The sequence below is a fragment of the Argiope bruennichi genome, chromosome 9, assembly GCF_947563725.1.
Source record: "Argiope bruennichi chromosome 9, qqArgBrue1.1, whole genome shotgun sequence".
Taxonomy (NCBI): domain Eukaryota; kingdom Metazoa; phylum Arthropoda; class Arachnida; order Araneae; family Araneidae; genus Argiope; species Argiope bruennichi.
Window position 1 is genome coordinate 5,243,196 of NC_079159.1, and position 13,445 is coordinate 5,256,640.

At 29.7% G+C, this 13,445-nt stretch overlaps 1 protein-coding gene across 1 annotated transcript in view; it reads left to right on the plus strand.

Annotated features, from left to right (window-relative positions):
* The first annotated feature begins 12,861 nt into the window (after nt 1–12,861).
* The window catches only part of LOC129983956 (uncharacterized), a 99,804-nt gene continuing 99,220 nt past the window's right edge, over nt 12,862–13,445 (plus strand). The window contains exon 1 of the mRNA XM_056093689.1: nt 12,862–13,153. Coding sequence (XP_055949664.1) covers nt 13,086–13,153 — 68 coding nt within the window. The 5' untranslated portion in view covers nt 12,862–13,085. The remainder of the gene's footprint in view (nt 13,154–13,445) is intronic.

The window sequence follows — 13,445 nt, forward strand, 5'->3', positions numbered from 1 at the left end:
ATTTACATTTTTTTCTACAAAGGAAGAGGGAGAAGGGGAGGCTAACAATTTTATTAGAGAATATGCGAAAAAGTTTCAGGGGGACCATTGCCTCTGGTTTCAACAGAATACAATATTTATTCCAAATTCAAAAGGGATTCGTTACAGTGGGTCTTCGTTAGTGAATTAATTAAAGGAAACGCATACACAAGATAAATATTGAAGCATAAGTTTAATAGAGCATAAATTAAAGTTGTATACGAAAACGAAATTTCATATATGCCAATATGCGAAACGTTTGTCATTTTGAAAAGCAAAATTTGCTGTGTTGTTATTCCACTATTTTGTTGTTGTTGTTGTACTTGTACTACTGTGAATTTGTGTTTTATAAAATTTGTAGAGCACACATTTTAACGGTTGTAATTATTTCTTTTACGCAATTCAGTGACAATGCGTTGTCCTATTAATTTATGTAAGCCCATGTTTTGTTGGAAATACACACACACACACACACACACACACACACACACACACACACACACACACACACACACACACACACACACACACACACACACACACACACACACACGGACATTTCTCTTTCTTCTACAAGATGACAGCTAATGAACAAGTATGAAACATTATTAAAATGTACAGATAATAACGACTGATGACAAAATCATTATTTGCCAATTTCAAGAAAATTTTGCACTAACAGTTTCTTATAAAGAAGTAGGAGTACAAGAAGAAAAATTGAACATTAATAAATGTATGAATTCAACAAATAAAATTAAAATGCGCTACAGAAATTCATGTCCATTCTGACATTAATAAATCCTATCCAGAAAATGTTCCTCCAATCTGATAAACTCGTAACACTTAGAAACATAAAAAGTTTTCTTAAAAGAAAAATAAAGATCTTCTTTATGAAATTATCTATATAAAGGACTAATAAATAAATATTAAAAGTCATCTCCTACAGCATAAATTGTATGATTTTTAGGATACTCATTTATCCTCAAGAACTTTGGTATGATCTTAAGATTTATGTAACGGGCAACTGTCTGACATCAAGATTTTTCTCACAGAATCAGAAACAATGAATTTAACAGTGAATGCTAAATAAGAATCAGAACCTCCAGACATCCAAATCTTCTCTTGGCACTGAGAATGAGAAGAAAGAAAATCGCCTGAGACAAATTTCGGGTCATTAACTCCCGGAGTCAATGGGGTCGTCAGTCAAATGGGTTTTTGAACCAGAGGAATCTTTTTTCATCCAAGGACCAAATGGCATCTGGCCTGACCTTTTGTTGACGAACTGAAATGAAGATGTCATTAGTCGCTTTATTAAGATTCTTCTGAATACAGCTCTGTGGAGCGTGCCTTAAAGTTAATTAACTCAGTGCTTTTTATTCTCTTTATGGTGTCTTTTACTTTATTATCTCAAAGAATGTCCATCTTGATGAGCTTCGCTGAAAAAGAACACCGCTCTTGAAGAAATCCTTTCTATGAAATTTTGATAGTAGATGCTCTTTTTTAGGATTTAAAGTACGATAAAATTCCAAATGAATGTAGAAATTCCTACTTCGTTAGATAGATTCCTTACAAAATCTGTTTTGACGAAAGTGGATCCATTTTAAAGAAGTTTTCTTCTTTTTCTTTTGAAATTCTGATGACATGATCTTTTAATGATTTTCGGATTTCAAGATTTCGAAGAAGATGCGAGAATTCCAAACACTGCCTAGTGATATATATGCGCAATAATTCTTTTTATCCTACATCTCAAAGCCCATTCAGATCTAGGATAAGCCTTCATTTCTGATTCATAATGATGGTCCTTTTTCCACCAAACAACATATTTTTGAAGCAGAAATGGTGTTACTTTCACAAATACCGTATTTTACCAGGATATGCTTTCTCCCAAGATTATTTTTAAATGTTTTGTGCTCAGGACTAAAAGTAGTTCTTGATGCAAAATTGACTTGCAAGGCCTTCATATAAATTTCATGTAAAGAAATAATAATTTATTACGTTGTATAGATTAATTTAGTAAGGACTTAAGGAATATATGATAATAATAAATTATTTATAAATGAACTATTTTTTTAAGCTTTTAATAATAGAAATTTCATGTAAAGAAATAATAATTTATTACGTTGTATAGATTAATTTAGTAAGGACTTAAGGAATATATGATAATAATAAATTATTTATAAATGAACTATTTTTTTAAGCTTTTAATAATAGAAATTTCATGTAAAGAAATAATAATTTATTACGTTGTATAGATTAATTTAGTAAGGACTTAAGGAATATATGATAATAATAAATTATTTATAAATGAACTATTTTTTTAAGCTTTTAATAATAGAAATTTCATGTAAAGAAATAATAATTTATTACGTTGTATAGATTAATTTAGTAAGGACTTAAGGAATATATGATAATAATAAATTATTTATAAATGAACTATTTTTTTAAGCTTTTAATAATAGAAATTTCATGTAAAGAAATAATAATTTATTACGTTGTATAGATTAATTTAGTAAGGACTTAAGGAATATATGATAATAATAAATTATTTATAAATGAACTATTTTTATAAGCTTTTAATAATAGAAATAATTGTTAGTAATTCAGATAACAAAAATTATTGCTTAATAAATATATTAAACACAATAAATTATGCCAATTTCTAAAAATAAGCTACAATATGTGTTTGTTTCCTTTTGTTATGTGTTTTACAGCAAATTCGCCTAAACGCTGTCATGACTTTTATTTAGTTATGATTATTATTTGACGAATTCGGACTTGACAGATAAAAGGAATAAGAAGTGAATCGTTATTGATGAATGTTAGATCAGACATTTTTTTATTGTTACTATCATTCTTTTATTTTTTTATTTTATTTATTTAATTTGCAAATGTGACTGTAAATAGTAAGATCATTATAATTTTCTGAGCAGAGAGAAAATTTTAACACATTTTAAATAAATTTTGTTGTATTTATATGAAGGAAGATATAACTCAACAATAGATTTTTGTTCCATTATATCTGCATCAGCTGAAATAATCTTCAGTCCTTATAAGATCCCATATTCATAAAAGTATATGAGAACTCATATTCATAAAAAAATTTCGATTTGTTTCATAAAAGAAATTTCCTACAAGGAAAAAAAAACAGTTCATCAGATTGCATAGATTAACACACTAGTAAAGAATATACGATGATGGCGCTCTCGATTAAGATTAATATCATATAATCGATGCCTGCTATCTGCAAGGATATTGAAAAAAAGAGTCATTAATCCCGCCTGTAATCGGCAGCCATGAAATATGCATAAACAGCGAGATAATATTCAAATGCATGCCTATTCGTAATTAAAAGAACATTTTTCTGTTTCAAAATCCTTCAGTGACATGGCTCTCTGTGAAAATATATCGTCTTACCTCCATCTCGGGTCTATTCGTGTTTTTGCGAAATTTCCAGTGTCACTAAGTTGAGCAAGCAAGCGGTTGGCCAGTGACGCGCCTTTCGTTTATTAACCCCTTGACCTACAAATTTACTTAACTTCCTAATTAAATGACACGTCCTATTGGGGACATTTATTCTAATTCTTATAAATAATATGGGAGCACTTGAGATGCTGAAGCGTTTTCAAGGGATTTTTGCATATTAAATTACTTCACTGAATTGCATATTTAAAATTAAAAATTTAATAATTCAATGCGTGAGACTCGTTATTGTATGTGAAGGGGTTAATGCTCATCCTTTTTCTGTTTTATTCGATTGTTACCACTTGTAAATACAGAGTGTGAACTTTAATTCACTTGAGTGATTTGAAATAATCTCTGTAGATTTTACAAATGCGCTTAAGGATAGTGCTCATAAAAGGAAATTATTTAATGTCATTTCCCCTTTTTTGCCAAAATGACTTTTATATCTTCAGATTCAAACGAAAATCGATCTTCTGTTATTACAAATTGATATTTATCTCATGAAAATTCATTAAAATTTCTATTGGAATGATCTTTAATATTCAAAAACTGACCTAAATCCCTAGCAGCGAATTTGAAAAGCAAGCTATCACCTATTACTGCCGTAATCGTTGTCCAAGTGGGATTGCTTTAACATTCTTAGCCACCAGGTATTGATAGTGTGATTTTTATTTATACTAACATATGGAAGATATGGTTTGCAAGAAAGGGCCAAAAGACATTTTTAATTTTAAAATTGTCACAGCCAATATTTTTAAACAAGAGAAAGGAAGAAACTCTTGGATATATTTATATGTTTATATAACAGTTTTTAATTTGATTGTGCTTTTGTTCTAAGCTTTCTCACTATGAAAACATCATGAATTAAATCTCTATTCAGAGTTTTTTTTTAAATTCATACTAAAAAAGATTTGTAATACAACGGCTAAAAAGTTATTTCAGTTTAGAATTATATAAATTAGAAGTTGTGCCCATCTATTAAATGAACTGACGAAAGTAGATGAAGTAGAAATTCTCAAGCACATTGGCAGTGCTCTTAATAAATAAAAAAAGGTATCATTTGTAGCACACTTCAGCTCTAAATAATAATACTAAATAGCAATAATATTAAACATTTTACAATATATTTAAACCTGGAATCTTTTCTATCGATAATGTTCACGAACAATGATATAAAAAATGGTCACTGAAATCGGCTTGAAAGAAATAGCGACCCATTAACAAAAAATGAAGCATTAATATAAAGTAAAAAAAGTTGCTGACCTCAGCTCATTAACCTTTGTTACAATCCAACATGCAAAAAATGCAAATGTTTATGATCCAATAAATAATTATTATTCTTGCTTAGTTTTATTCGCACCCATGTTAAACAAACCTGGCTGAGTCGTTTCACATCAAAGCAGAAGTTGTCTGGATGCTAGAAACACTTTATAGATTTCCATGGAAACTGGATTCAAATTTATGTCATATTTATTTACACTTTGTTTATATTTTGTTTCCTTATTTAATTTATTTTAAGCTATTTCGCTGTTTCTCTTTCATTTTATTATCATTCCTTCGATATCCTTTTATTCATCTAATTTTTTAAAAAAAGAAAGTGCCCTGATTAAATTGTTTTCACCTTTTTCTGCAAACCAACGTGTCACATTTAGTAATGCAAGAGGCGTAGTTCTAAATTAAAAAAAAAAAAAAAGAAAGGAAAGGAAAGAACGGAAATACATCTTGTTTCCGAATTCTATTGAATCTTCAAAAAAGAATTAGATGTCAGCACCTCCAAACGTTTTTTTTTTATCATAAACCACAAACAAAGAGACTGATTTGTTTTTCTCTATTCTAGGCTTTGAGAAACATTGAAACTAAGAAGCCATTCGCTTCACGAATGATTTTAATGACGTTTTAAGTATTTAAGTTTTTCTTTCAATCATATCATTAATATTTGGCAAATATGTTGATATAGTTTGAAAATAGTCAATAGAAATAATCTTACATTATTTCAATTGACTAATTATTTTTAAACTAAGACGATAAATTAATCATATAATTTTAATTAAAAAATAATGTATATTTTTTATGATAAATAATTCTTATCTTTTATTAATACTCTGAACTAATAATTAATTTTAATTTTTGATATAAATTAACCTCTAAATCATTTGCCATAAAAGTGAGAACATTAAGCAGCTAAAGATTGCTGTTATTGATATATATATATATATATATATATATTCGTTTGCAAATATTGCTCCCAATAGAATTTTAGTGTTTAAATGACGCGTAGTAATTGGATAATTAATTTTGAAACACCAAAAAAAACACCTTTTATTTTTATAATTCATGTTTCTTCTTTAATCTAGTAAGTAATTCCATCAAATAATACAGCAATATTTTTATTATCGCATTTGTAATAACAGGAATAAATTAATTATAAATACATTTTATAGACAACAGATATACTTTACATTTCATCTGAATTCAAAAAAGTCGATTTGATACTAATTTCTGACTTTGATATGGTTCTAAAACTTTACATGAGTATTTTTCAGCAGTCTACAACTATATAATTATAGTTTAAAAATTATTGCGATACAATTAATACATTCAGATTTATACCCCATGAAATCATTAAATATTATTTATTGTCAAGTTTATCTGCATGACTTAAAGGGTTATTTCACCAAGAATAGTTTTGCTTATAATTCAAGACGTATTTTTTATGACCATTAATTAATTGGAATCCAAACTCAAAATTAATTTCTTAGTTTAAAGAATCATCTATGTTAATACACACTTTCACTACTTTTATTATCCAAATAAAACCTTTTGTTTCATCCAGTTTCATCGAGATATCAATAGAATACAACGACAAATTAAATATTTAGTAGTAGTATTTGAATTTTGAATGAATTTAATTATTAAGATATTTAAGATAATATCAAGATAGAAATTATTTCTTAAAGTGTGAACTTAGTAAAATGAAAAAAGAAAATCGGCTTTTGCTTAGTTTTTATATCGTTTTAAAACTAATTAATAAAATAACCAGTATCATCATTGAATAATTGATTCATTAATGTAAGAATAAAATTTTCTACTCTCTAAATAAATGTTGATGCTTATCAGTTGATCATGATCAAAAGATCGTACTTTTGTTAACTTTTTGAATTAAATGCGCTCAGCAATTGCTATTGTACCAAATGGGGGTAAATAAACTGTTAACATTATATGTGAAATATCTTTGATAAAAACTAGATTTATTGAAGTTAGCAGATTTGGTTCTACTAAGAACTTCTATCAATCGATCCTTGGGCTGGGTAAGGTCGACTCAGCCTTTCATCCCTTCAGTGGGTTTATAAACTGAGGACCAAGCATGCTTGGGAACTAAACACTGAGTGTTCCGCGTTAGGCGCCTTACTGGGACACCTAACTGAACATATGCATTGCACCCCAGGGTCCTTGGTCAAGAAAGCAGATAGGCCCTGTAGGCCTTGAGCCACATGAGCTGTCATATCACTGAGTTTAGTTTAAGAGCTTGTAGGTAGCATTTTTTAAATAATTGTAAGTAGTTTTGCAATTTTAATACAATCGAACAATGCTGTGCTGAATTTTCAGAATAACGTTTTTAGAATTTAACTTGCTTTGATATTTAATAATTCCATAATGTATTTCGGCTGCATTTTTGTTCAAGCAATGAAAATTATAAAATTGTCATTGAAAATTGTTAAAAATAAAACGCACCGAAAGAACAATGAATTCGATTCCATAATAACGAACTAACAATTAACTACCAGGACATAAATAGAAAGTAAATATATTATTTCTTTCATACTCAGAAATATGATCCATGCAAATTGTGGGCGTTGCCCTCTTCAAAATAATTTGCACGGCTTTTTCAAAACATTTCTAATTTTTTGAAAGAAGGAAGATACATACAGGAACCTATTTATAATTCCTTAGCAGATATCTAAAAATAAGTTTCAAAAAACCATAGTAACAGTGCTCCTTTTGCTGTTGTTGCTTTCATTCGTGCATGTTTTTTGAGAGCATTCAGTTACGAATTTCATTTGATCTTGTTTGCTGGAGTCGCAATGAATAATGAGGAGTATGACCCCTGCATGTCGTCGCTTTTTGTAAGTTCTCCTGTTACTAGGAGTCACGACCTTGTCATCAAACTTTTTATTCATTTTCTTTATTTGAAAGTTGAATGCAAGGATTTACGGATTTATGATATATGAACCATAAGGACATTTTCATAGTATAAAAGCTATGATAAAAATAACTTCGCAATTTTTATAAAAATAACGTACATAGAATAGTGATCTGTTGTTAGTATCAATTTATTTATAGAGAATAAAATGGAGGAAAAGAAATCAACTAAAAGATTCATTCTTCTTAATAAAATTTTTAAAAAATGCTCATCAGAACTAAGAACATAAACAAATAAAGACCGAAAGCATTGAAAAATGGATAATTTAAAATTAATACCGTACTTGAAATGATAATTTATTGTTTGTGTTACTTTATTCTTAACAGTAAAAAAAATTATTATAAAATGATTTCTTTTAAAAGATTCAAATGAAGGAAAGAAAGAAAATTTGCAAGAATAATATAAAATTTAAAAAATTGGAAAACGCAGGATCGAAAATGCAAATTAATCATTTATTGCTGATGCCAGTTTAGTTTTAACAGAAAAAAAAAACATATCAAAAATTATTCCTATTGAATTAATAAAAAAAAAAGATTAAATAGACGGAAAAGTAGAAAAAAAAGTCGATATAAGTTTGAAATAAATATATTTAATAAGCTCTTGTATTAGTGCAAGATTCTCAAACTGTGGGTCACCATAAGATCTTGAACGTGTGTGTACCTTTTCATAGTTTGCTAAAATGAGATGTGAGCTTAAAAATCTTCATCGAACCATACAATAGAAATATTTTTTGTATTAATACATTAATAATCAACGGTTTTTTGTTTCTTTCTTTTGCCAAAAAAAAAATCCCTTTTGGACTCTTAAAACTTCTGAAAAGAACATGTGTCGTTCATCTCTAGAAAATTCAATGAGCCGAGGATGAAGTGTACCGCCATATATTCTATGCCTAAGAAACTGGACAGCTTGGGAAGTCAATCAATATCAGACAGTTAAAAGTTTAAAATCGGGTACCGATGTCTTTGTGTATTGAAAGTATAAAATTATTTTATTTTACTAATTTTCGAAATTTTATCATTTCATTTATAATTCATTAGTATGAATTTTATGAAATCTTTTAATCAAATTTCTTATCGAATTGAATACTAATTAAGGCAACATAAAAAAATTAATTAACTAACAATTAGATTTTGAAAATATTAAAATAAGGTATTGCCATCAGGCATATAAAACTATTTAGATTATCAGATTACCAGTACATCAGAAAGTGATAAAAAAGCGATCTCCGAAACTTTCCAAATCTTTCTACATGAATTATAATAAATGAAGATTCACGGAAACGGCGAAGGAGACTCAGGATCTGAACCCCAAGTTTAGAATTCTTGCTTTGTAAGTTAATGCCCAGGAATCAAAGAATGAATAGAATTGGAAAAAGTTAAACACATATATATAGGGTGTTCATTAATTATTGTCGGGGTTTCCGTACCTCATAACTTTCGAATAAAAAATATTACGCAAAAACCTTTTACGTATTCGTAAATTACAACTCAAAGAATTTTATTAATGATATTAAAGTGTAAAGCTTGCACAATTTGCACTTTGAAGGCATTCAGCTGAAAGCAATTATGTATTCGTAAATTCGCTGAACAAATTTTGACTTTTGATTATCGTGCGGATTCTCCGAGCCCCATATTCTACAGTTATGTTTATTCACTTTTTCTGACACATGAAAAGTGGATTCGTCACTGAAGAACCATTTCCGAAGGCAATTTTCATCATCCTCAATTCGAGTCAAAATTTGTTCAGAGAATTTACGAATTCATAATCGCCTTCAGCTGAATGCCTACAAAGTGCAAATTGTGCAAGCTTTACACTTTAATATCATTAATAAAATTCTTTGAGTTGTAATTTACGAATACGTAATCGGTTTTTGCGTAATATTTTTTATTCGAAAGTTATGAGGTACGGAAACCCCGACAATAATTAATGAACACCCTATATATTTTAATCTTATCTCGCTGTGATGTCATATACCATATTTTTTCCTCTTTATATCATTCCAATTTAATGAAAAATCAATTCAGTTCGATAGAAAAAAATGAAAGTGCATTTAAAAATTTTGTGAAATGGAAGCACACAACAAATAAAAGAGCACATAAACAAAATACCTTTATTCACCCTCTAAGTACTTTCCATTTTCGGATTTGGAAACCCTCCGCGCATTTCCGCATATTTCAGGGCCATTTATTTCGTCAAAAAAGGGGTGAAAGGAGAAGATTTTAACATTTAGCAATAGGGTGAATTGACATTGTTCGTAAAATAAAGAGGCTGATCTTTCTGCGTACTGCTCCTTAGTGCAGTAAAATTGTCGAAAACAGCTAGTCTCGGTATCTTTAGACAGACAGTGACATTAGCTAAAAATAAAACACTTTTAACATCTTGGACAAAGCTGCTTGAAATATTTTGAAAAAAATCGATGTACAGATGCCCCATATTGTCGGATGTCTTGTCAGTCTGTCTTTGATCTTCTAGACCCATTTGTGGCAAGGGATTAAATAGAAGTCTGCAGGCGCCAGATCAGATGAGTATGGTTGATGTGTGATACCAGTGACATGGCGTTGGACTAAGAAGTTGCTCACATGGATGGCTTTCACTTTCCACTGTCTGCGGGTGAACACGTTGGATGTGCAGTAGCTAGTGCTTCACGACCATTTCGTAGATTGGCTTTTACTGAAAAAAAACTTATATTTTTTCAAAGGTTAGCTTTTTACTAAACAAATTCTTGGCGAGTAATTCTTATTCTACTGCCATCGAAAAACACAATCAAGAATTGTCTGAATTCTGAACTTATGTAGGTAAATTTTTTAGAACGCGGTGAAGTGGGTGAGAATTATTCCATTGTTTACCGCTGCGACTCCGGATCATACTAGTAGGACTAGCTCTCATCTTCTTTGACGATGATTTGTAGAAAAGCTAGATCTTGATCACAGGTACCATTGAAATTTTCAGGAGTGTGTATTCGCATTTCCTTTCGCTCGTCGGTCATTGAGCGGAACACAAAATGAAAATAGATTTTGTACTTACTTAAATCTTGGTAAAAAAAAATGATACAAATACTCTCATTTGCAGTTCCCGATTCCTCTGATAGCTATCGTAAAGACAGTCTTAGATTTTGCATCTGTTCCAATCCCTCGTTGTTATCGGTCGTCACATTTTTCTGACAACAAAAACATCGAATTCCTCGAACGCGCTTCGTGATTAATGATTTCCTATCCCAGCCAAAATCGTTTAAACAAGACGTAAAAGCATTTTCTGCTCACTACAACTGTTCCGTACACTACACCAACACTGGATGTGTTTGTGTGGCCATTTCTTCTATTTTTTTCAAAGCAATTTCTATTTATTACATTTGTTTCGTACATCTACACCAACATTGCATGTGTTTATGTTACTGTTTCTCCCAGTTTGTCGTAAAACTTCATGTACATGTGACTCCATTTCAATTTGACATGAGATTTCAAATACACGACTTTCCACTGCCCTTTGCAATTTAATCTGCATTGATTTCTTGCCATCCACCGTCTCTCTTCATTGGTTTCTCTTCTCACAAGCGTGTGGTGTTGCATCTTAACTCACGTTGTTTCGAGATATTCATCCATTCCATTTTTTTAGACATACCGAGTGCATTGAATGAATTTGTAATATTGCTTTCCTGTATTATTTCGATTATCACTGAAAAGAGATATTTACAGATTTTTTAAAATAGATATTGGATGGATGCAGATCAATGACCCTTTCCCACTAATGACAAATTGGCGATGTTGGTGACAAAAATAAAGGCGTTTGAAAATAAATAATTTATAGTACTATCTATAATAAAATCCGAGATCTGAGGATTCTTCTGGAAAATCCAATTCACTGTCGTTAGCCTATAAAAGGCGAGCTCTCACACGAGGTTCATTCTCTTCCTAGAGTATGGGTCGCATTGCGAGCACCTACTATCTATTGTCCATTAAATAATAATTTGCTGTCTGCTTGTGTGTTGTTAATTTCTACTGATATTGCATTCTGCGAATATCTCAGCTGAGTTTTTGTTCCTGTGCTACGAATTTTTCCTGGGAAAAAACCGACCTTGTATCCAGCTTGTTGTTTTAAATTCAATGTATACTCACCTGATTACTTTCGTTATAATATATTAAAATATATATTTGCTTATATCAAATCTGCACTAGATAATGGCAGATAACTCTTTATTTAAAGAATATTCCGGATAATATAGATCATAGGTGATAAAAACATAGCCAAACTAATAACACATTAATAGACAGCAAAATGCTAACTTAATTGCGCGTTCTTGTAAAAGCACAATGGATTCCTTTCATAAATTTCAAACTTTTTTGGACGAAACACAAAAATACTAGATGTCATTTCAATTCATTCATGTTTTTGTTCTTAATACTTACAGCCAGTCGTCACATTAGACGATGATCAAAGCATTTTTTAAAATCAAACGCACATTTGTATACATATTAATTGTGTAAAATAAGAATTGTAAAAATAGTACTTAAGAAATTAAAGTATAATTTTACTTCTTTCTATGATAAATGTTTAATTGAATAATTGATTTCAAGGCCATACAGGTACATGCTATTGTTACTTAAAAAATTTATTACTTTTAAATAAATTTACATTAGTAGCATTAAATTTGTAATAATCAAATTTATTAATTAAAATTTAGGTTAGAGGTCTTTTTATTTACACTTCGTTTTATATTCCCTTGAAAGACGTTTAAATTGTTTTTTATAGCATTACATTTTTTAAAAGAGAGATGTTTAAAATATTATTTGAAAGAGGAATAATTGATGTTTATATATAAGGATAACAATATATTCATAAAGATACATTGCATATCAATAATAATAATCTTTAAATAATATTAAAAATTTGGAGTTCAGAATTATCAATAAGAACAAGTAACAAAAGTCGATATACAATCATGGTCCAAATAGTTCTGGGTTCAGCCGATACATACATGCGTCTCACTAAACACCAATGATCGTAATTTAGATAATCGTCCGTCACAACCTTCGCATCATTTGGAATGCCTCTATTCTCATATGCTTGATTAAATACTTCTACCCAACAATAGCAATTTCACTTAACAGTGGTAATCCAGCAAAAAGGATGAAACAAAATTCTAAACAGATCCGGCACTTGAGAGGAGCACGTGTGGGCAACTGCACCGTTGAAGACTGCCTGTCGCGAAGGGAAACGATTATTATCACTGGTTGCCATGGCCTTGACAATAGTTGATAATTTTTTTCTTTCTTTCTTTTTTTTTTTCGCTATGCGTCAAACGGAAAGTAGACTCTGGACACTGTGGCGTTGTTGTTTATACGCTTGTTTCACTGCCTCTAGTTCATAGCATAGAAATAATTCTGATTTCTGCGTTTTCGATAGAAACATGTTGGAAAATTCTACTTTTGCTTTTATTATTGCCAGCATTATAGTGGTTATCACCTTTCTCAAATGGTAAGTAATTAATAGTTGAAAATAATTAACCTAAATGCGCATTTTCCGCCTTTAGTAGAAAGTGTCGATATAGTTGCCATCGTTTCATTAAAAAAAGCTTTTTTAAATGTCTTTTTATAGATTATGTTATTATATATATAGGCTTATTAATCCAACTTTGTTATTTTATAAATGTGTTCGCAAAGTTAATTCATAATTCTTTGTTCAATAATGGCATAATAACTTTATTATTTGTTTATTTACTCATAAGTAAATTCTTCAAGCAGAATTCATCAAACTTTTTTAAGTTTGA